This window comes from Xenopus laevis, chromosome 1L, assembly GCF_017654675.1.
Source record: "Xenopus laevis strain J_2021 chromosome 1L, Xenopus_laevis_v10.1, whole genome shotgun sequence".
Classification (NCBI taxonomy): Eukaryota; Metazoa; Chordata; class Amphibia; order Anura; family Pipidae; genus Xenopus; species Xenopus laevis.
In genome coordinates this window covers 85,507,834-85,533,872 of record NC_054371.1, presented here as the reverse complement: position 1 = coordinate 85,533,872, position 26,039 = coordinate 85,507,834, and the positions used below count along the sequence as shown (strand labels likewise).

Here is a 26,039-nt window from a genome sequence, read left to right as displayed (position 1 = left end):
AGCCGAACACTGGTGAAGTTTCGCTATCGATGCTCTCTTTTGGTAGTGAATTGTCCTCTATGCCTGTTAGTGAATTAGCGATGTCCCTGTGGATGGCATTCTTGGTGAATTTTTGTTAGCGACAACCATTTTACCCTTTAGTAAATTTGCCCCTGTGTCGTTAAAACCTTATTACATCTGTTTTTAAAATAAAGTGATTTCAAGATAATTCTCTGTACTTCTCTGATGATGATATTCCTCCCTATCTCCTCATAAGCGTGTTTTAGGTAAACTTTGCCACTGCCAGGTGAGGAAGAATGGAAGCTCAGAGATGAACAGCTACTGCTTATCCTCCTTCCATTCTGGTTTATTTGTGTCTGATACGATTGCCTGCCATGATTTAGCCTATTGGCTCAATGACATGCAATTTAATCAAAGGAAAGTGGCATGTGCAATAGTTATCCATGTCTGAACTTCACCATGGGCGGGTGCCAGTGACACAGACAGGGGTTGGCAATCCTCAGGCTGCCAAAAAATGTCAGAACTGATGAAGCTTAGTTTCTAGGGTAGTTATCTTGAAATCACTTGATTAGAAAGAACTAAAATCAAAAAGCTTTTAAATGATACAGGGTGTTCATATTCAAAGAGCTGTCCTAAGGCAAACACCTGCTTTAAGTGTTAAAGTTCAGTGGTGTTGCTAAACTATAACATCACCCGTAAGAAAGAATTTAATGTAACTGCTTAGGTTGTCTAAGCAAGTAATGTTTTTATAAATGTGTAATTTAGTGTAAAATTGTAATTGCTGGGAATCCCTCAGAAATCCACAGTGAATTTTAATGGTTCTTCCCCTAGCTTTGTGGTTTTTTTTTTCCAAAAGGTGAAATAGTACACTTGAGCTTGAGCTTAGTACACTAGCTTGATTAATGAGTTACTGAAAATATGAAGAGGTCAAACAAATACTCAATGTACGATGCAGTGCGCTTATTTGATCCCAAGGAAGACCAGCACATTTTTCATCATGAACAAGTTTTACTACCTATTGTCCTTTGTCGTGCTGCAACATATTGGTATTTCTGAAAGCCACAGTGACCCAGGACTTCACCAGACTATTGGTAAGAGAATTTGCTTTTGTTTTTTACTAAATGTCTTGCTCTTTATCTTTTTTTGATTTTCCAGCTTAGACTAAGGTGTAAGGCAGTGGTCCCCAACCAGTAGCTCGCGAGCAACATGTTGCTCTCCAACCCCTTGGATGTTGCTCCCAGTGGCCTCAAAGCAGGAGCTTATTTTTGAATTCCAGGCTTGTAGCCAAGTTTTGGTTGAATAAAAACCAGGTGTACAGCCAAACAGAGCCTCCTGTAGGCTACCAGTTCACATAGGAGCTACCAAACAGCCAATCACAGCCCTTATTTGACATCCCCATGGACTTTCTCATGCTTGTGTTGCTCTCCAACTCTTTTTACATTTAAATGTGGCTCACGAGTAAAAAAGGTTGGGGACCCCTGGTGTAAGGCATACTGGTATTTTTTTAAGCAGAATCACAATGCCCAAATCTGCTTACAGTTTCCTTCCATTAATGACAGACACTTCAGTTAGCAATTGGAAACAAGGCCACTTTCTGTTCATGTAAAATACCACCAGTAGGTAGAGTCCTGTGTAAGTTCAGTTCTGAAGTTTAAGCCCACAACATGCATTTACATACCATGCTTGAACCTACCATGCTTGAACCCCTACTGACTTGTAACCATGAAACCAGAAGTGTTGTGGCTGCAAACCAGGGAAGCTAAAAATAGGAGCAAGGAAGAAAGATGTATTTAAAGGGATACTGTCATGGGAAAAACAATTTTTTTTCAAAATGAACCAGTTTATAGTGCTGCTCCAGCAGAATTCTGCACTGAAATCCATTTCTCAAAAGAGCAAACAGATTTTTTTATATTCAATTTTGAAATCTGACATGGGGCTAGACATATTGTCAATTTCCCAGCTGCCCCAAGTCATGTGACTTGTGCTCTGATAAACTTCAATCACTCTTTACTGCTGTACTGCAAGTTAGATTGATATCACCCCCCTCCCTTTTCCCCCCAGCAGCCAAACAAAAGAACAATGGGAAGGTAACCAGATAGCAGCTCCCTAACACAAGATAATAGCTGCCTGGTAGATCTAAGAACAGCACTCAATAGTAAAAACCCATGTCCCACTGAGACACATTCAGTTACATTGTGAAGGAAAAACAGCAGCCTGCCAGAAAGCATTTCTCTCCTAAAGTGCAGGCACAAGTCACATGACTGGGGCAGCTGGGAAATTGACAAAATGTCTAGCCCCATGTCAGATTTCAAGATTTTATATAAAAAAATCTGTTTGCTCTTTTGAGAAATGGATTTCAGTGCAGAATTCTGCTGGAGTAGCACTATTAACTGATGCTTTTTGAAAAAAACATTGTCAGATGACAAGATCCCTTTAACTTGAGACCCTGATTCAACCCAACAATGCTCACTTTTACCAGCATCCTCAAGTCCCGTACCTGCAGGTGACTCGTGGGAACCTGACTGTAGGGCTTTGCCAGAAGCAGCTGACAAAAACAGTGGAATAGGCCTGTTTTTTTCACTTGCATAGTTCTGTCTGCAGTTATCAAATATTTTATAAGCCTAAAGTGGTATTTTTGCCTGAAAAAACATGAAAGTGTCAAGCATTTTTGTGGTCCCCTCTCCATGATATGGCTGACCTGAAAAGTCAGCCTTCTGTGTTTTCACAACTCATGTTTGATATATTACCGGGAGTTCTAATGAGGAGCAGCAATTAAAGGTACAAAGTTTGCTTAGGTGTAGTAACCAATTCAACCAATCAGTTGGCCACACAGGTGACCAGTAAGTGCTACCTGCAGTTTGGCTGCTACAGTATTGGTGCTAACCAAACAGCATCACATTACTGATCATATTATAAGATCAGTTTCTCCAAAACATCCAAAGCATGGATGATCCCGCGCCTTAGTTGAATAGTCAACTCAGACACAGGTTCTTTGGCCCAGTCTATGAGGTCCTTACCCTGTATATTGTAAACACTATGGGGCAGGGAACATCTTACTACGTGGTTATTATTCTTATATGTTTGTCCTCTCTGTTTATATTTTTCTATAATAAAATGTACAAATCTGTATATACTAGTAGTGGTATATAAATATTATTATACATACACAGATAAAACCTCACTTATCTGTATAGGTGGAGCCAGGGGCAATTCTAACCCCCTCCCCCTGCCGTCCTGAGACGGCTTCCATGCTGCCACTCCTCTTCTCAAATGCTCACCATTCCGGGGGGTCGAGGTGGGTCCAACTTGCTACATTGAAACTGTGTGCTCTCTGCACTAGAAGAGCTGAATTTCTGGTTTATGCTGCCCCTGGTAACCCTTGGGGCGCTGTCGTCTGAGACAAGTATATCAGCATCCATGAACATAATAAAAACTGCTCTTAGATATGCCTAAATGTGTAATGGTGCATTATCATCATCAAGAAATCCTCATTTTTGTGCCTCATAATTATCAGAATTTTATTGTGCAAAAGATTCGGTGCCAGCCTTAGGGTTCTAACCAAATACAGTAGCATTTCTTGATTGATGTGGCTTCTCATGGCACTACATGGCATGCAACTGCAAGTCCAGAGCTGTGTATCACAGCATGGTCAGAGGGAGCAAGTGCCTTCTAGTTAAGGTAATTATATTGTCATATTTAGTTATATGAAAATTTGTATATAAATAAACATTATTTGCTTTAATATCTTTTATATTTAACCCACAAAGCAAAGCTTATGGGCTTTGTATAAAATCAGGAATTTTTTTTTCAAATCAAGCAAAAAAGTTAAAAATGAAGCAAAAGACATTTTCCCTCCCCATTAAACAATGTAAGGCCATGTGTACACACCATTTTCACACTTACCCATATGCATACATGCACACATATGATTTATGATAATGCGAATTAGATTACAACAAAGTCTAAAGTATAACTTCCTAAGCTTTTATTACAATTTATCTGTTATTAATTATTTAGTATTGCTATGGCAATGACTGTACAATGCTACCAAATATCTGTATTATTTCTTGACTTTAAAAGGTAATGACACCAATAAGGGATGTGAGCTGACATTTGATACACAAGTTGTTTTCCAGACTAAGTAAGTAAAAAACAAATGCTCTGTAAGGTTACGAATTTATTGTTATTGATAATTTTCATTACTCAACTATTTGGGCCCTCTTCTATTCATATTCCATTCTTTTACTCAAATTAGTGCATGGTTGCTAGTGCTTGGGTACTTAGAACCCTAGCAACCAGATTGCTGAAACTGGAGAGCTGCTGAATTAAAAGCTAAATAACTCAAAACCTACAAATAATAAAAAATCAAAATCAATTGCGGATTGTCTCAGACTATCACTTTCCATGATACTAAAAGTTAATTTAAAGGTGAATCACCCCTTTAATAAATTTTGTAAATGGGATTTTAAATGTTGATAAATCACCCACTTAAAGGGGTGGTTCATCTTTAGGTTTACTTTTAGTATGTTATAGAATGGCCAAATCTAAGCAACTTTTTAATAGGTCTACATTATTTATTTTTTATAGTTTTTTGATTATTTGTGTTCTTTTTCTGACTCTTTCCAGCTTTCAAACAGGGGGTCACTGACCCCATCTAAAAAACAAATGCTCTTTAAGGCTACGATATTAATGTTACTTTTTATTACTAATTTTTCTATTCAGGTCCTCTCCTATTCATATCCCAGTCTCTTATTCAAATCAGTGCATGGTTGCTAGGGTAATTTGGACCCTAGCACATTGCTGAAATTACAAACTGGAGAGCTGCTGAATAAAAAGCTAAATAACTCAAAAAAACACAAATAACAAAAAATAAATTATGGCTAATCAAAATGAACCTGATACCTCTAATGAGTGCATGTTTTTCCAAATCTGCACTGTTTTATTTTATAATGGTATAGTGCATCAAATTACAAATTAGACATGTACAGAAATATGTTAGATTATATAGTGAATAAAGTACCCCCTCTTGTAAAATGGATATTATAATTTACCGAGGAGTTTCATGACCATATAAAAACACGAGGCTGAAGGCCGAGTGTTTTTATACAGGTCATGGAACTCCGATGTAACTTATAATATCCTTATATTTTAAAACTGGGGGTACTTTATTTATTATAATACACAAATTTCAGTGAGTCATGGGACAGAAATGATATCAGAAGTCACCGTTTATAACTGATGACATCAGAAGCCACCGTTTATAAGGATATAATTTACAAGATATTCATGGTTTTTGTGTATTATCTCAACATAAATACACATACATTGGTTACTATTGCTTGAATTCACCTTACAGGATTAACACCCATGTTCAACAGGAGACTAAAAAGCGTACACTAAAAATTTATTTTTGTTTGTTAATTTTCTGTAAGACAAAAATAATGTTATCTTGTCTTATTTTTCTGAAGGAGCTAGATCATGTGCTTTCAGCCACTTTATGAAGTGAAATGGATGGTAATTCTATTGTCCTGTAAAAATGCAGGGGGCAAATCACCCATTATCACCCCATGAGCCATTGCCAAAAGGGAGTTAATAAGCTTTGTGTAAAAGAGCCCTATCTTTCGTCCAGCTGCTACATGACACAAGTTTACAAACAAGGTGTAGATTAATAATAACATGTATACTGAAAACCCACCTTCCCAAATGTAGTGAGTAGTGATGGGCGAATTTGCGCCGTTTCGCTTTGCCGCGAAATTCGCGAAACGGCGAAAAACTTGCGAAACGGCGCTGGCGTCTCGTTTTTGACACCGGGGCCCGTTTTTGCCGCGAATTTTCGCGGGCGTTTCGCGAATTTATTCGCTGGCGGCGAATCGCGCAAATTCGCCGCGAATTCGCGCCTGGCTAATAAATTCGCCCATCACTAGTAGTGAGGTTTGATTACTGTTCACAATAAAAACAATTTATTAAAGATAAGGTAACCCCACACTACTTAAGTGGTAAATCAACAATTTATTATAACCAGGTGTTACACCGTTGAATTGCCTAAAATGCTACATGCTGGATCACAATTTTTGTGATGAATTCCTTATTGTGTATATATGATTGAATTCATTCCATTCAATTAATGAATAATTTACACTGTGATTAAAATAAAAAATTAAAATAGTATGCATTTTTTTTAAACAAACCCAGCTTACTGAGCTTGAACATTTATTGGCAATTCAATTTACTTACTTTAAAATAATTATCATGTTTTTGAAGATATTATTACATTCTCAGTGAGTTGGAGAAATTCATTAAATATATTTTCACAGTCCACCAAATAAAGATTCTGTTTTCAGCATATTTTGTGAAAAGCAGAAATACAGGATAACGCTCACCCCTGAAAAGGTCTTGTCTATTCCTTCTATTTAAGTGCTTCTTCTCATGCAATACAAGTTTTTTGGTCTGTAATTTCCCTTAACATCCCAGGCTTGTGTGCCCACTATTTTAGTTTGCACATTCCAGATCAAAACCTTAAATTGAAGAAGTAAAGTATTTTTTTTTGCTTGACCGTACCAAAAGTTAGGCACCCCCAAGTTATTGTATTTACTTAACTGACACTGTGGGCCGGTGCTTCTATCAGCAGAAAACTGCCCAGAGTTCTACCAACGAGCACCATGGAGCTTCTATTTTCTTCTCATGGCTGTGCATGTGCAGTAGAGTGAAAAAAACGGCTATTTTATTTTACTGCGCATGTGTCATACCCGGGAAATTTGAAGAAGTGAAGAAGATGATCGCTCCATGGTGCTTGCTGACAGAACCCCAGGTCGGTGCAGTTTTCTGCTGATTGGAGCTGGCCCAGGGTGTCTGGTAAGTAAATATAACCACTTGGGGTTGCCTAATTTTTGGAACCCCCAAGTTAAAACTACTTTAAAGGAGAAGGAATACCATTTTACACTTGGGGTGCCAAAAGTTAGGCACCCCCCAAGTGACTACTTTTACTAAGCTAACACAGCCAGTACTCCTATGAGCAGAAAACCGCACCGACCCGGGGTTATTCTAGCGAGCACCACGGAGAGATCCTCTTCAAGTAAGCATCTTACATGTGCAGGTTCAGCTGCATGCTATCTTTTTTCCTGCATCTCTAGCTATACCAGGTAGGTTGGAGCAGTATTTTTGTAGATGGAGATTCCACCAAACCCCTAGAACATGGACCATCCAGCTGATGAATCACTATTTCTTGAAAATGGTATAAAAACTTTAACTTAAGGTGACATTTCTTTTTTTTAGTGCCCTGATTTTCTATAGTCAGATATTAGTTAAAAACTCATTAGAAGATATTAGGAGCCTGGTGCGGAGCCTGTCTGATTTTGTATCAAATTGCTGCATGCAGGATGCAAGGAAAGACTGCTATCAAGATAAGGTAAAGCCATACAGAATGTTACATTTTATTTAATAACATATAAAGCATTATGCTGTGTGTTCAGCACAAAATGCCATACTTACTGTAATTATTTATGTTTACTTTAACATTATGAGCCGTGACAGGTGGACAGAGACATTTTGTTTGTTGCTGTGACCAATCCTACAGCATAACATGTCCACATGAGCTCATCCTGGCAATGATGTATAATAATTCTATAATATATATTCTATAGTGCTAACATCATTGCATTCCACAGAACTACTGAAATGTTACATCATTCATATTAGTCCCTATCTAAGAAACTTATCACACACTATGATCAATCCTATTATGAGCCAGTTAATGTGCCTACAGCATGTGCAGAAATATCAGCCTATTGCTTACTATTGATTAATTACAGATTGTTGTGATTTTCCGCTAAAATGGCCAGGCTGAGCAGTTTAGTTTTTCCATCTGATCAGAAAAGGCAAATTAAAATGTTTGCAGTCTTTTCATTGTGCTGCTATTTGCAATTCTAAGAATGTCCACAAGATAGCAGAACAGAATAACAAAAACAGCTTATAGACGAATATGAAAACCCATAAGCTATTGGGGAAGTTGTTTCGGTTACTGCTGTTATAGCTATTTAGTTCCTTTACTTAAGAAACACTTTTTTTTAGTTTTATGCTGTTTAGTTGTTTGCATTTTACATAGTTCTCTTCTTTGATACTTATGCCACTGTGACATTCTTTCTTCATTCCACTGATATTTATGTGTAGAAAGGGACCAACTAAATCTGGTAGCTTTGCACGACCTCTTTAGGGATAGCTTATTACCTAAATTTTTTACTCCAAATTAAGGAACATTTATCATATTAGTCTATATACACCGTAATTTAACCCCATCCTTACAGAGTTTATTTACATCCCTTCGCTATGCTTTATTTCCACATTGTTAATACCCTGCCTTGTTTTCAGTTATACTGCTATAAATATATTTATACAGATGCACATGTCAACCTTACCTGAAGTAACCACTGCCTATAAATTGCATCTTTTTGGGTGCAGACATGCCGGACTGAAACTAGCCTAAGCTGTAGATAAGATAACCCAAACTGAATTCCATTTATTGAGAGATTTGGAATAAACACTTATTTACTCTCCTATATATTCTGGAATCTTCTAGTTCAGCGCTGTCCAACTGACCCCTTTCCCCTTGTGTGGCCCCCACATGAAAGTCTGCCTGATGTGCCTGTTTACCTTGTGTAAGCTTTAAAGGGGTGGTTCACCTTTGAGGTAACTTTTTGTATGTTATAGACTGTCTAATTCCTAGCTACTTTGCAATTGGTCTTCATTATTTATATGTTATACTTTTTACTTATCTGCCTTTTTCTTCTGATCCTTTCCAGCTTTCAAATGGGGGTCACTGACCCCATCTAAAAACAAATACTCTGTAAAACTACAGATTTAATGTTATTGCTTCTTTTTATTACTCATCTTTCTGTTCAGGCCTCTCCAATTCATATTCATGTCTCTTATTCAAATCAGTGCATGGTTGCTAGGGTAATTTGGACTCTAGCAGCCAGCTAACGTTGCAAACTGGAGAGCTGCTGAATAAAAATCTAAATAACTCAAAAATCACAAATAATAAAAAATGAAAACTAATTGCAAATTGTCTCAAAATATCACTATCTGCATTATACTAAAAGCTAATTTAAAGGCGAACGACCCCTTTAAAAGAGGAGAAGGCATATGGATTTAATGGTATGTCTTAATATGCCATCATTTTTTCACATATGATGTGATGAGCTATATCCCTGCAGTGAGAACAACCATTTCGTTTTTTTTGTGTGATGCCATTAATCGCCTTTTCTTGTGATAACATTGGTGTGGTTTAAAAAATGGAGCAGTCAACACTGACTTCCGTTAACGGCCCCTCACCACATAGGCCAGAAACATTCTGGCCCTCTGTACCACAGTAGATGGACAGCGCTGCTTTAGGCCAATGGACAGTAAGGGTTAGACACCAATCTTCTTATTTTAGAACATATTCTTGGAACTACAGCAGGGTCATTGAACAAGTTTTCTTGTGACTGTAACCTTGTTATGGGTGTATATAATAACTTAATAACTGGTCTGCAAAAACAGGCCAGATTTATAAATAAATGTTCCTATGCTATACAGCATAAGTGTACAAACTTTGTTATAATTAACTGAATTCAGTCAGTGGAACCTCTCTTTACTGAGGGATTTAAAATAAACCTGATATATGTGGCATTGCTCAGTAATGAGATACTGCAGGCCAAGGTGCACATACACAAAAGTGTCCACAGAACTGAATGTAATGTGTGAGAATATTATCAACAGGGCTTAGGGTAAATAGTGTTCTTTGCAAAACTGTGCAGTGGCCACCCAACAACAACATAGATGTAAACTAAACCCATGTCATTATGATCAACATATGGATTTTTTTAACCAGAGTGGATCATCATCCCTATGACATGTGTATTGAGATAAGAACATGACTTAACTGGGTATTTTTTGTCATAAAAATATTGTGTTTTCTCCCAAAATAGCATCTGTCCCATGTAAGCTGTTTTGCAAGATTTCATGAAGTCTAGGAGCAAAATTGTTGCTATGCTGTGCCAAATTGTTGTTAGGTTTGAGTGTGTGTTAACATGAGATAACACCAAAAATGATTTAGTTAGTGACATGCATTGTCATCTTTAAGATGACATATCCATTGGTTGTTCTAATGACATTAATTGGCCACAATTATTTTGGAAATATGATGTATTTTTAATGTAATGTAAATCATCAATATAAATAAAATTAGTAATATAAAATATTAATAAAATTGATAAATTTGTGTTGAACTATTTATTATTGTAGTAAGAGCCATTGTAATGAAGTCACTTGACAGAAAAACAGCTTTAGCTTTTCAGCTATAATTTAGCTAAAAATTAAGTACATTAAGTAATTCATTAATTAAATACAAAATAGTCTTATCTTATCATATGGCAAATTAGCACAACTTTAGTAACTGGATACCCAAAATTCTGACTGAAGCCTAGTGATTTCTGAGGCTCAAGTCAATGAGAGCCATAAGATTGCCAATACGTGCATGTATGTTGTTTCATACGATTTTCAGACCGTGTGTGGAGTGTCCCGACATTTTTCTTGCCATGCCGATCGTTCGTTCAGACAGCTATTGTTTCAATCCATCTCATTGTACTTCAATACAACCCAAGTCATGCTTCCTAAAGGGTTTTTCCTGCTTGGGTGCTATTCTCATGTTTACCTCTACATGGGGCAAGGGAGCACTTTTAGTAATGTAAACAAATCCTTCAGCAGAGGTGTGAGATAGCAGTTATCTGGTTAGCTGCCAATTGTTCTGTTGATAGGCTGCGACAGTATATCTTTAAACTTTAGTGCCACTACTCACCTCAAGTTCTCAAACACATTCATTTTGTAGGCAAATGGGGGGATAAATTCTGGCAGTTGATGGCATGTGGGAGGTTGGCACTGAAGTGTGTTTGTCCATAAAGGGCATAGTGGGAAGATTAGCCTTTGTAATGGTAGGCAAATTGGTATCTAATACAGAAAAGAGACAGGGTCACACAAAAATGCAAAAAAATAAAGAATTTTCCTTTAAACAAAAAACACATTAACAGGGTTTTTGTCTTCATATGGCAATATAGCATCAAAATATAGCAGTCTCTCATATATGAAAAAGTAGTTTTCCTGACTACCCCAGGCCCTCTCCCAGAATCTCGTCCACTACAAGGTCAGCACCCTATTATTCACAGTTCCACGTCAGCTTCACTGTTGCACTTTCATCAAAACACTCAGCCTCTCTTGGCACATTCACCATTCCTTTGGCACTTTCTTTCTCTCAAGCTCAGGCACTCTGTCTCTCTTTATCAGACACTCTCTGTGTCTCAAGCTCCACTGGCCCCTTGGTCCTCTATCAGGCTTTTGTTCCCACACCAGGAACACCCTTCAGCCCATATCATACAGCTTAAATGCATGCTTTTCTGTATATTTTCATACAATACAGATGGGTTGTCTGCATGGTCAGAAAAAAACTGCTCAACCTATATAACTGTGGACTGTTAGTAACATGAAACAACTAGGGCCATACAATCCGGGCAGAATTAGATGAAAATGTGCTTCTTTCTAGGCCTCATGACTAGATTTTGGATGAATGTATTCTGGAATCATCCAAGACAAGAACATAACTTCTTTAGCAATCTCAATAACTTTCAGATTTCTTAATAGTTGTCTAACTGGACAGTGAAGCTAATCAGTCTATGTCCAATGCGTAGAATACAAAAAATACATGTACCATGCCTAAACCAAATACCTAATCCAAGGCATACTATACTAATAATTATTAAATGTTAAGCAAATACAAACCTTTTTTATAGCTGAATGTTATAAACCACAGATACTTAGTACACACAATCAGGAAATAAAAACAAAATGATGAAACATTTAAGGTTGTAGTATTATATTAAGTACAATTAGGATAGTCAGCACACTAAGTTTTGTACACTATATTGTCTGTCTTCTCTGCAGCTTTCTTCAATCACCCTAGCAAATACCAATGGCACTCTATTTTGGTACAATGTGCTCATATTAAAAGTAAAGGTTGCCATACATGGAGAGATCCGCTTGTTTGGCGATGTCGCCAAACGAGCGGCTTTCCCTCCGATATGCCCACCTTGAGGTGGGCAATATCGGGCTGATCCGGTCGTGGGCCATAGGGCCCAACGATCGGATCCTAGCGAACGGGCGGTCGGATCGTGGGACCGCATCAACGAACAGATGCGGCCGCGAGCCGACGGGACTTTTAGTCCCATCCGATCGAGATCTGGCCGACTTTCGGCCAGATCTCGATCGGGGAAGCCCGTCGGGGGCCCCCATATACGGGCCAATAAGCTGACGACTCAGCTTTTATCGGCCCGTGTATGGCCACCTTAACACATAGCTTAAATCCTGGCTCATTGTTAGTGATTTGCACCACCTTGGCAGCTTCAAGTGATTTTGCCTCTGTACTTATTGCATGTCACTGGTTGCCTGTCCACTGTCATTTACCATTAACGTTCAATGGGTGTGCGATTCCTAGCAGTTTCTGTCCCTCCCACGGAGTGAGAAACTCTAGGACAACAAGACAACAGAAATCCCTCAGAGTGCCATTAACCTAATATGAAAAGTTCCATGGCACATATGAAAAAAAAAAAGACAAGTAAGGTGCGGCAGTTTATAACATATTTATGACTGTTGTTTAGCATTTTAATGATACAAGTGCTTATTTTTTGCAAACCATTCAAGTAATACATTATTGAAGTAGTATACTTTATCATGGTTGAGTGTAAAATGTTTGCTTTATTTACAGAATAGCATCTTTATTGATAGAGTGTGTGAGGATCCAGTTTCAAAATCCAAGAGCCATGATATAAGTATGTGTTGTAGCAAAGGGCATATGGAGAGAGAGCAATGCTTCAGAGCTGTACAGAATGGTCCCTCTGTAAAAATGCCTGAGATTGACACTTTGGTGCCTTTTTGGACACAATGCTTGGAATTTATAACTGATCAACGCACATTTATGGAAATGTAAGCTTTTTGCTTTCTCATGGAGAAACTGTTGTCGTAGATTAGAATTTGATATTTAACAGGTGCAGCGTTGAATTAAACTGGTATTAAATGCAATTTATGTTTTTGCCTAGAGCATTGCAAATGAAAATATGAATTTATCTGTGCACAGTGGTGGATTCTATCTGTACTTAATAAATAAAACAATTGATATTATTTCCTAGAAAGTTTTTTTGTAAATACTGATGAACAAAGTGGATGGCACTGCAAAGATTCAGACAATTGGCTTTCAAGTAAATGGAAGGGCTGTTCTGAGCATTTTTTTTAGCTTGACAAAACTCTGTGAAGCACCCTGTATGAAATTGCCTTTAAAAGGAACAGTATACTCCTTTTCATAATTATAAATGGTAGATGGACTTATTTACATACTAAACTTATTACGCTACCCTTTTAGTAAGGGTGGTCAATAAGGTAAAACGTACTGTACATACATAGCAAGACATACTTAGCAAGACAAAAAAAGTACCTCAAATCTGCACCTTATAAAGACCGACTTTATTGATAAATGTCTCCAAATCCATTTAAACCAAATAGTAACACCATATCCTCAAATGACATTTCATATAACAATTAATAGTCATATTGCACTTCGCCATCTTAACAAATTAATATTTTCTTAAACCTTCACACAATTCATAGACAATAAGACTGTTCATAAACAACAATCAATTGTGAAAAAATCATCAATTAATTAGTTAAAAAAATAGCCTTGAGTGTCATATTGCTTATGAGCAGTCAGGAGCAGTAACATATGAGGGGAAAGTGACTTGCGCTGGAAAATTGATGGAGTTTGATAAGCATGGATAAAGTAAAGTATTACGGATGTACCAAATCTAGGATTCTGCCTTTCAGCAGGATACGGATGCGGCCGAATCCAAGTGCCTAGCTGAACCGAATCTGAATCTAAAAAAATTACTTTTCATCACACAAACAAGGAAGCCAAAACATTTTTAACCACACACTGTGTGCTTGGTTCTCTCTCCCCCTTTTCCCCCTAATTTAAATATGCAAATAATGGGGAAGATCAGATTCAGTTTGGTATTCTGCCAAATCTTTCACCAAGGATTCGGGATTAAGCTGACGCTTCATAGTCCTCATGGGCCATATTTAATGCCAGTATTGATTATCTAAAGGCATTAAAGATTATTGCCTGGAAAAATTTACTGTTTTGGACTGGCAGTATATTTTATGTAAGCCACAATGTAAAAAAGGGACCCATCAGCAGCTTTTTCACTTTCCCTTTTTAACTTATTAACTGATGAATTTTGCACAATTGAGTGTTGTTTATGAACTGTCTTATTGTGCAAAGGTTTAAGAAACTATTCAATTGTTAAAATGGGGAAGTGCAGTATGACTCTTAATTGTTATATGAAATGTCACTTGAGAATATGGTGTTACTACTTGTTAGTATTTTGTCAGTCTTTATAGAGTCACATTGCTGGGATTTTATGAGGTACTTTTTGTATTTCTTGCTCAGTATACTCCCTTTCCCTTTTTTAACATTGGTTCAATGAATAGATCTTGTAAAATAACTAGTAAATAAAGCTTTTTTGTTATTTATTGCACTAAACTGGGCAAAATGTAAAAATAAAACAAAAGTCACATTCTACTTCCTTGTCCCAGTGAACAAATGCAAACCACTGAAAATGCTATATCAAATGAGCTGCTCTTTATTTAAAACGTTAACAGGCTATAGCTGTTATACAGAAGTCTTCTCAAATGTGTTTGACTGGCATGTTTTGGGTTCCATTTTCCATAATCATTATATTGGCATGCCTGGAGTTACAATGCACGTTATTTATTTAATTTAGTGACTATACTAGCTTGTCTGGGGTCAATATGCTCATTATCCAATTCTTGTAGTAATTATACTATGCAGGTAGCCAAAAAATGTATTCTGCACTGTGCGTGACATATTTTCATGGTTTATACTCTCTACTTAAACAGCCCTTCTAGTTATACAATTATGTAAGTTGTAAATAACAACTTTGCCAACAAATTGGTTTCCTACAAACTTGGTACCTAGTTATTGCATGCAGGATTAGTCTTAGAAAAAAGGTTGTTCTTGGTTGATGACTTTGTCCCCCCCTGAAAAATTTTCTGCGGGCGCCAATGGTTTAGTCTGGTCTAAACTGAAGCAAGTGAAACAATAATTTCTCGAACCATTATTATAAATATCTTAATATAAAGCATTAGAAGGATGATCTAATTGAGATATTGGGTATCCCCGATTTAGACCATGAACAGGAGAAATTGTGCCAGGTACTTTTTCCTCAACATCTGTTTAGAGGTCACCCATGGGCTGATGTCTAAGGGGGTCACTTCAGAGGGTTAGTTAAAGAGTAGGGGATGCCTCTTTCCCACTGCCCTGGCACATGGGCAGTATGGGTTTTTACAATGTGCATGTGCTGATCTGAGTATATGAGAAAGAGGCATGCCGTGGGGAGTAGCACACCCCTGATTTAAATACTGATTTCCATTTATGTATCTCTTTATGCACCCAAATCTTCTGGCTTATTTTTAGGCCTATGGCTCACATGGCTTTATGACCTCCACGGTACTCTCATGGAGACCATAGTGGTTAAAAAAGCCTTTTCTGCTTGTCACCGCTTCTATTCAAAAGAATGGTTAGCACCTTATGGTAGATCATGGAAATGACAGACAGCCACCATACAAGACTTCTGATTTACATTGTAACATGTCTTTATATCCTTATTTTGTCTGTTAGGTATATTTATAGTTTATCAAGACATTATCGAATATATCCGCCCAAAACAATGGCTAAAATTATTTTTGCATCATTAAGAACATACCGTATCTGCTGTAAATTATCTACTTCTTTATACTGTATTGATGATGTGGTAAGTAATTGAAAAAAACATTTAATGCAGAATTTGGATTTACAGAAACAACCAATTTAGATGGGAATCATGTGCCTATTATATATATAATGTATTTTTTTAAGTATTTATGTATCAGTTTTGATTAGATGAGCTAATGGTTAATGCTTAAAAAATGTTATATTTGTAATCAAATTTATGTTCAAATTGTTTGAGCCAAACAACATTACTGATTTCCAACTGTCTGTGATTTGGTTATTGATTAATAGAAAAGAGGCACAGGGGGCTTATTTAACAACATAGGTGGCCACACCCAATCTTATCATTACCCTTACCCATAGTAGAATAATAAGATAGTTGTTTTCATTTTCTAGATTCTTGTAGTTTGCTGAAAACTAATTGCTAATTGGTTGGCATTGGTAACTGCGATGGTGCAGTTTATCATCCATGTTACCTTCTATTGCTAAACTGAACAAATTATGTTGGCATCACAAGCAAATATTTTTAAATTTTGGCAAAAAAAAGGTATATAGTGTAACAATGGTTTGTTAGACTAAGAATTGCTAAATAATTCAGTGGTACTTTAAACATATCAGACATAAGGTAATGGGCCTTAGGGGACCTTAATGGAACAAATGCATTCATTTAAATTAGAGGGCATTTGTGTTATTTTAGCCATTTTGAATTTAGAGCATTTGAATCTAAGGTGACCTACCTGCAACTCCAGCTCCAATATTTTTTTTTTTTGTATCTTTGAACTTTCCCCTCTTGAATTTGCTCTCAGCACTAAAAGGCATAACTTTTGATGCTTCTATGATGCAGTGCAAAGAGTTTGATTTCTGTCTATAATTGGCACTAATTGCACATGGGTTTACTGTAGACAGGACATCGGTTTCCCCTGGCATGCCCTTAGCTTGGGAGTCATTAATGACATTTCTATACTGCCATAGTTAAGAGCTTTCTGGATAATGGGTTTCTGGGTAATATACACTATACATTTACTGTCATACAATTTGTTGTATTTAGCTGTTTGTGTGACATTGAATACTGCATTGAGTCTAAAATTTTAAACCTAAAAGCTTACATTTTTAACAGGAACAACAGAATAAAAAAATTAAAAAAAATGTAACAATAGCAGATAATAACATCTGTACAGAATACAAAAAAACTGGAATGGGCCAGACCATTTTATGGTAAGAGATCTGCATCAAGAAACATGCTATATAAATAAATGATGATGATGATATTATAATTATAATGCTTTAATTTTACAGTGCTGACAATAAGGGGCAGATTTATTAAGGGTCGATTTAAAATTAAAAACATTTTTTTATAGTCAAAACTGTCAAATTTAAATAGGGAATTATCCAAACTCGAAACAAGTTTTTTTTTTTAAATCTGAATTTCAAGATTTATCATACTCTGGCCCTTTAAGAATTCAAATTCGACTATTCACCACCTAATTTTATGGGTGAACACATGAATTCGAAATTCGACCCTTGATAAATGTGCAACCAGGTAGAATGAGACAGAATGTATAATCAGTAGGAGAGGGACTGAAAATAAAGATGAAATTAAAAATGAGAACAATATTAAATCTAAAACCACATAATGACTAGTTTTTGGGTCATTGAGGTCAATAACCCTGGGAACTAGCATTTTCATTTGTAGGTTGGAAATAGGCAGATTAGAAACCCTAATAATTCAAAAACAGATAATTAATAGAATAAGTCAATTTATGAACACCAGGTTAAGAAATACTTAGATCTACATTTGATCTTGTTCCCATTTACAGCCACTTGGAATCCTATATTAATTAAAGGAGTAGGAAAGGCTATAATTAAGTAAGTTTTATTAGAAAGTTCTATATAAATACACCAGTAAACCCTCAAAGTAATGCTGCTCTGAGTCCTCTGTCAAGAGAAACACCACATTTCTTTCCTTCTATTGTGTACACATGGGCTTCTGTATCAGACTTGGATAGTTAAAGCTATGGACCTTGTAACAACATCTTTGTCCATTGACAGATGAGCACTTGGCCTATGTTATGTTGCAGAGGGACAAAATAAAGTGAAAAATAACCATATTATCAATTAAACAAAACAAACACCAAGGCAAGTTTGTTCACTTTAAATATTAAATGTTATCTAGTCAGCTATGTCCCCACAACAGCTTGCCCTAGTTATGTTAGTGCAGGGGTGCTCGGGATATACCAGTAGACTTTTAGCTGGTGATCAGTAGATCTCAAGACATTGTTAACAAACAGCTTGTCTGAATCACCCTCCTGTGTCATGCTTTGTTTAAGATATCTATGTTAAGGTTACATAAGAAATAGCTGTTTGGTAAATATAGCAATATAAATTCTCTCATTAATCAATATAATATTTAAGAAACAGAATGCACAATACTTTTATGGATGTAGATCATAATGGGACAACATCACTAAAAGTAGACCTCACATTAGAAAAGTACGGGTACTCATGTGTTAGAGGATCAGACAGATGAATGTACAGAACAGAACATGCCAAAAATTCTCATACACCATACAACCTACATGGCAACCTCTGAAGCCAAATACCAGCAGAAATACCTCCCTCTTTATCAAGATGATTATTAGAAACCCTGTTGTTGTACCTAGCTGCTTGGGGGAAAATGGCCTTGTAACATCACCCCATTTCAGTTAGTCTGGAGAAAAATGTGTTCAATACTGATGGAAAAATTGCTGATATGGCCCACTACCATCGCTAATGTATAGCCACTAACAGGGATGGCATATGCCATAATATGTCCATAAGGAGATGTATGACATCTTTGCCCTGTATTATTATTATTATTATTGCTGCATTATACAAAGGTTTGAGAGGTACAGCACTTTTTAAAAATAAATGCTGGAGATTACATTTTCAGTATCATTATCTATTTTAATAATTTTCTTACTTTTTAGGGGTATAAAATATTTTACTATGCACCATCCAGTTGGCTTAATGGGAAAGGCAGCTGAATTTGGTACCACCTACCAGAAATTCTCTTCCCAGTGTTGCGATGAGACAAAATGGACATCAGATTGTTTCTTAGATGAGGTAAGTTGTGTTAAGCATTGCAAATATAGCACTGACTGCCATACTGTTTTAATTTTGACCAGTTAATAGTTTGGGGGGTTAGGTAGGTGAGAAAGCCAATCCACACACTTTGGATAAAAATCACTGTCCAGCTTTATTGAAAAATTTAAAACAACTAACAGGCATCTTTTAACAGTTGTACTCCTACCCTATGACATGTTGTATCACCTGACGCGTTTCATGCCCCTTTCTGGCACTTCATCAGAAGTACAGTTAATAGTTTCATTACTTAGAGAGCTATTTACTTAATCAATGATTTCCATGAAATGGGCAATGACAGCTCCTTATGATAATGAATAGCTTGAGTTTCAATTATTACTTCTTCTTTAGCTTTTTCTATAAAAGCTATAATGCAGGAAGTGTTCCAATGTTCCTGTAAAAGCTCACCACAAATGCTTCTTATTAAGATTACAGGTATAGAGTTAATTATGTTAGCGTAGTAAAGTTGGGAAATGTAATAAAAGGTGCTGCATTTGCTATTCATATAATCACCTGTAGCAACAAATCAGTTGGAAGCATTTACTGGCCACCTGGTTAAAAGCTAGCATCTGATTACTTGTTTTGGGCAAACTTAGTGCCTTCATTTCATATGGGGTGAGAGCAGACAACTTACTTAATTAGCAAAGACAAGTATCAGAACAGCCCTTAGTTTATCTCAATTAGATTCCTGTGCAGTCAGTGCAAGGAACTCATCAGCAGTGTATGTCCATGTATAAAATGATACCCATTAAGAGTTTTGACTTTAATAAGAGTACACATCCATTGGTGTGACAAAAAACTATTGTATTCTTAGTAAAATATTTCCAACATACAACCAATGTAAGTGAGGAATAGCAATCATCTGGATGGTTACTTTGGGATAGTAGAGGTCTACTGTCCCATAGTAACCATTCAGATGTTTGCTATGCCTCACCTAATGCAAATGTTACAAAAATTACTCCTAGTGCCTGATTTATTAAATATACTGATCTTTTCAGAGTTTACAATGTATTTTCACTGTAAATAATTGGCAAAAGTATTAATCCTCACCATTCACGATTCAGTAGAGTTGGGTCCATGTCTGCCATATTTATCATAATATTTTTCTCTGTATGGCCTTTAAAGATGCATTTGGTAATGAGCTGTGATTAGCTCAGAATTTTATGATTGAATACTAAGACTCAATATTATTTTAAATGTAATTGTGGTAGCTATTGCACATTTGATGAGGTACGCTTTAGTGGAAATCTTATATGAGAATTTAATATATATAACTAAAAACATCTATTCACATCTTTTGCTGCAGTCGGAAGTTCTGCTTCTTCAGTTCTGCTCCAAGTCAAGCTCAGCTGCACAGGTTGCTTGCTGCCAGATGAATGGGAGACAACGATCAACATGCTTAGATAATGTTGCAGACAAGGAAGCACAGACAATCTCCAGAGAGATACATGTGACATCTGAGCAGCTTTGCAGAATTCACAGTGCACCAGATGGAAGTTTTATTATGTGGTAAGTAGGGCCTCATCCATTTTTTTTCTTAAAAATGAATGCAGGAAGGTGATGAAGAACAAATGAGATATCTAATTTAGCTGTGACTCATTAATTAATTGTTCATAATTAATACTGATAAATTGGCAATATTTTTAAATAAAATGTATTGTTGTCTATGCCTTAATCCTATGTCAAGGGGATAGGATTGATCTAATGGCTCTTAAAATAAATTACAAGCATAGCTTCTGCCAACCCATTCTTGTGACTATTAACATATTAAAGTACATTTGCCAATCACATTTCTCTTTTTATTTTACATTATGACTAAATTTCTTTCCTTACAGGATTTGTTTTCTTGCTAACCTAGCCAAAGGAAGGATGCTGTAAAGCTAAATATGTAACAATAGGCACAAAGTTTTATAAGGTGCAGTCAACCATATTAAGCAATATTTGCTTTACGTGACCAGAATATATTACCTGCTGGTTGGTTAGTATAAAGGATGCTCTCCACATTGGATTATTTACCAGTTATAAGGTTGTAGTAAATTGGACTATGTCAACACCTCTAGCTGCAACATTGGACTAGCTAGTGATGTAATAGGAAGTAATATGGTGAATCTGTACATGAACATGTAGGAAAGCACATGTTGCAGAAGCTCTGAAATAAAAAAATAAAAAAAAGTTCTGCTCAGTCTTGTGTCTGGTAACTCGTCACAACCACCTTACAAAGGTGGTATAATCATTAATATTATCTGCAGCAGAGTGTGGGGGCGGCAAGATTGGTAGGGGGAGTCTGGCTGGAAGGAGACGTATTGTTGCTATTGCCTGTATACCTGTGTATGTCACCAGTGCATGTGGAACTTTGTTTTTGCATATTTGTGTTGTGTGCGAGTGCATTTTTCACTGTGTGCCAGTATTTTGATGTGTGTGTATATTCTGTGCAACAGAATAATTGAGTTGGTGTGCCGTTTTGCATGTGTGTATGTCAGCATCTCTGTGTTTAACTGATTGCTAAACAGTTTGTATGTCTGTTAGTGTGTGACAGTGACTTTGTGTATGCCACAGTCACAATGTTTATGTCTGTAACTGTGTGTGTGTTCCACAGCAACTGTATATATGTACTGTGTGCGCTACATTGTGTGTATATGTCACAGTGTCTGTGGGTAATCAACGTTTTCCATAGTAACAGTGTGTGTTTTACTCTGCCTATGTAAAAAAGTATCTGTATCTACAAAGTATTTATGTATGTGTGTGTATGTACTGTATGTGCCATAGTGTCTTTTTGTGTGTTCGCCTGCCTGTGTATAACTCAAATTGTGTGTGTATGTAGGGTTCCCAACTGGATGGTGTTTTACTGGTCCAACTGGTAAAAATTACATTTGATGCCGATTTTCTTAGTAAGGAAGGAACATACTGAACAGAGTTAGTAGATTTTGTGTGGAAATTCCATGTTCATCCAATACAGAATGAAGGGTCACAGTGCAACCATGTGCTGTTGATCACAGCTGAGGTTTAATGCATCAACTTCACAGGGCTGCAGGGAGGGGGTCACTATTCCAGTATAGGCAAGTAAATATTAACTTTTGTCTCTGAGGTTCAATGATCAAGTGATAGAGAATTTACGTGAACTTCATTTATCTGTCATTGCCCTTTGCTTTTTTGGAATTATATCAAGGTGGCAGTAAAGGGCTGATTAACTAAAAGTCCAACATTTTTTGCAGATTTTATTATTTTTTTAAATGTCGAAAGTTGAATTCTAGTCTAAGTGCCAGATTTATCAAAATGTGTAATTAAATCTTACCACAAAAAAATTGAATTTCTATGGGATTTTTTGAATTATATTGATCAGTGGGTTAAAGTGAGAGCTAAGCATTTGATAAATGCAATTCTAAAAATCCAAATACAATTAGTACATTTTTTGTGGTGAGCTTTAGAGCTTTAATTTCACATTTTGATAAATCTACCCCTAAGTGTTCTTTTGCGCTTTTATCTTTTTTTTTTTTGCTTGGACCAAATCTTTTTTCAAAAGTGCATGTTTTTCCACAGTTTAAAAAAAGTTCATATTTCACTTTGGACCTTTTTATTTAAATGTGTTTACATTATTATAATCTATGATGAATATTGATTAGAACAATTGCTGAAAATTCTATTTGCACAATAAAAAATTTGTGTAATGGCTGTATAGGAAGTTGTTGCTTTAGAGAAAAATAATTTCTGTTCCCCTTATACATGGGAAAACATTGCCACCAATAATACGTACATACAGTAATTACATTTGCAAAAAAAACCCACTGGCAATTAAAGACAATTCCATGTTGACCATATACAGGTATGGATCTATTATCTGGGAACAGGTTAAACAGCAAGCCGTAATTACCGAAAGGCCATCTTCCATAGACTCCAAATAATCCAATTTTTTTTTTACTCTGTAATAATACAGTACCTTATATTTGATCCAAACTAAGATATAAGTGATCCTTTCTAGAAGCAAAACAATCTTATTTGGTTTAATTAATGGAAAACCCCAGTTTTTGAACATTCTGGATAACATATCCCATCACTGTACTGTTCGGTACTTGATGAAGTCAGAAAATAGGCCATGTAAAATGTACAGTGTATTGCAATAACAAATATTCATCTGTTTGTTGGTATAGTGGTTTTTGTCATATTCAGATTATTCCAGAATAGTAATAACTGCAATACATATGTGCCCTAAACTGATTCTATACAGTTATATGCTGAAATATGACCACTGGTGCATGTAATTGGAGCATCTTGCTATTGTGATGCCACCAAAATGTAGTAAATACAAGTGGAAATCAATAATTTGATGATTTTCCCTTTTGCAGGTACGCTTATGAATATACGAGAAGAAACAGAAATAGTTCCCTGGATGTTGTCTTGAAGTCTGTTTCTGAATTAGGACTAGCTCTAAAACTGTGTTGCCAGAACCAAAACAAATTTAATTGCCTGTCCACACACCTTCCACCATTACGGTTTTCAATCCCTTCTTAGTGAATACTGTTCATATCTATCGCATTGCAGGTTCTAAAACACAGCAACAAAAATGTGTTTTTGTATGTTCTTATACAAGTATACTGAACAATGACATAACAGCAATAAAAAAAAATATTACAGTGATAAAACTGTGTCTGAAAGCATCCACTGCTCATAGATTTTACATACCTGCCTGGATTCCTGAAAATGAGCAAAAGTTCTGACTGATGGCTAGAATCAAATATGTTTTCCATTTGATTGCTTGTTTCAAAAGGTGTTTCACAATTAGGGGTTGATTTACTAAAACTCATATTTATCAAATTTTTTTATGAAAACAAATCCGACCACACTCCCTTTCATGATTTGAACTCAGTTATCATTATTTTTTCTCGAAAAAATCGGAGTGATAAAACATCAACAATTTTATTGAATCTATTTATAGATTTATTGTGAGGGTTTTTTTCCATAATTTTTTTTTTTTTTTAGGAGGGATTTTCTCCTCCTAAAAACTTTGACCAGAAAAAAAGCCGAAGTTTAATAAATGATCCCTTACATGTTCCAACATTGACCAATATACAGCTCTAATCTGAAATGCTGTCACAATGTACAAATTTAGGATGTTATGCATATAAAGAGAATTTTATATGGTTAATTGTCATAAGAGTGCTAAACAATCTGCTGCATTGAGCAGCGAGGTGAATGAAATTAGGAATGAATCAGATCTCAAACATAGTCAAAGATTTTCCTACAATATAGTTATATATTGGGACATAGACATAACCACTATGGCACCTACTGTATTTATTACGCTGTGTAAAATAAAATTCGCCAACAAAAACGGTGTCAAAAGCTGTGCAAAATAAATGTGGGATTTATCAAGTTGTATGTTATTTAATGCCATGCAAACACCAGATTTGCTGCTGTTAGTTTACACTGCTTCAGACCTTTTTAAGTAAGTTCCAGCTCATTTTTTACGGTGATGCATGGAAATGTGTGGCAAATTATTCTGCCATTTTTATACCGCATAATGAATCTGCCCCTATGTGTATGTAATTAGCTGGTAACATCAAAGTTACACATCTACCTATGTCTGGTATAACTTGTGCAGTCTAAATGAGGTGAGGAATTATTTGTGCAAAAATTTTACCCATGGCTGCCACTAGATGTGCAAATAGGGATTCTAGCATATCCATTGAGAGTAGGGACATCTCCACACCATTGAGCAAAAATTTACTCATTTACTTTATAAACTTTATTCTATCTTTCCTACTGATTTAAATGTGTGGAAAAATGGACATTTGCTCAGGGCCCACCATCAGCACATCAGACATTGGGGCCCTCCTAATACGTTGATTATAATCCTTTCACCTATGAGGACAGGATGTGGTATGAATTCAGTCCACATGTACTCCATTGCTGTTCCTATAATTTATAGGCTTTGTGTAAATGATGCATTTCATTTTTTTATCTGTCAAAATTTTTTTAATCCCCATACAGTTTCTCTTTACCTAAAATATCATTTTGCATATCTGACACAGTGCAAAAGTTTATAATAACATTTATTTTATGCAAATTATGTTTAAAAACTATTATCATTATTGGGCAGCTGTATGTAAAACCCAGGGCGAATCTAATTTTTAAATTGTTTAAATTGTTTATCACCATTGATATTGAATTCTGCCATTACAATGCATGCTCCTAAGGTTACACCTTCTAGAAGAAGTCTACAAATACTGTATGGTGTTAAAGAGTCGTTTAGTCAGTAATAAAACTCAGCATTTTGACATTAGCCCATTTTGTGAAAGCAAGTGGCCTGACATATAAGTAAACACCATCTGGGTAAATATAAAGTTTTGGAATCATTGCCCCAATAGGACCTTACTCACAAGCAGCATACTATTACTTAACAAAGTATATTTTTGTAGTCAACAGGTATTTTGTTCCAAAAACATGTTTGTATAAGCAGAGCAAAGTTTAACTGTCTGGTTTTCACAGCAGCTTTTAACTATGTAACTTTTAACACACTTTTCATTTATTCCACCTGTTTCACTTATGTTATAGATTTAATTGTAAAAAATATAATGCACAATTGAGTACAATTCACAATGTAGTACATCAAGCAATGTCTGTGTCCCGTTGCAGTTTTGCAGATAACCACTACTACCTTTGTCCTAGGAAAATCATATTCTACTCTATTCATCCACTCAGTATTGAAGACACTAGTCATATTGTTGAATATAATATATAATTAAAGGGATCCTGTCATCGGAAAACATGTTTTTTTCAAAACGCATCAGTTAATAGTGCTACTCCAGCAGAATTCTGCACTGAAATCCATTTCTCAAAAGAGCAAACAGATTTTTTTATATTCAATTTTGAAATCTGACATGGGGCTATACATTTTGTCAATTTCCCAGCTGTCCCTGGTCATGTGACTTGTGCCTGCTTTCTGGCAGGCTGCTGTTTTTCCTTCTCAATGTAACTGAATGTGTCTCAGTGAGACATGGGTTTTTACTATTGAGTGTTGTTCTTAGATCTACCAGGCAGTTGTTATCTTGTGTTAGGGAGC

General features: G+C 36.0%; 1 protein-coding gene across 1 annotated transcript; it reads left to right on the top strand.

Moving 5' to 3' along the window:
• The first annotated feature begins 930 nt into the window (after window positions 1-930).
• LOC121403141 (albumin-like) lies at window positions 931-24,349 on the top strand. The gene is made up of 9 exons (XM_041591031.1): window positions 931-1,091; window positions 4,081-4,141; window positions 7,273-7,405; window positions 12,788-13,005; window positions 15,773-15,905; window positions 16,980-17,077; window positions 18,829-18,964; window positions 20,289-20,491; window positions 23,323-24,349. Exons 1-9 carry the CDS (start codon window positions 950-952, stop codon window positions 23,486-23,488), a joined length of 1,290 nt encoding a protein of 429 aa, XP_041446965.1. The 5' UTR covers window positions 931-949; the 3' UTR covers window positions 23,489-24,349.
• The last annotated feature ends 1,690 nt before the right edge of the window (window positions 24,350-26,039 follow it).

Coding starts and splice junctions, on each gene's coding strand:
- LOC121403141 (XM_041591031.1), top strand. CDS start 950: ATGCAGTGCGCTTATTTGATCCCAAGGAAGACCAGCACATTTTTCATC. Junction 13,006..15,772: donor CAACGCACATTTATGGAAAT/GTAAGCTTTTTG, acceptor TTTGTCTGTTAG/GTATATTTATAGTTTATCAA. Junction 17,078..18,828: donor ATGGGCCAGACCATTTTATG/GTAAGAGATCTG, acceptor CTTACTTTTTAG/GGGTATAAAATATTTTACTA.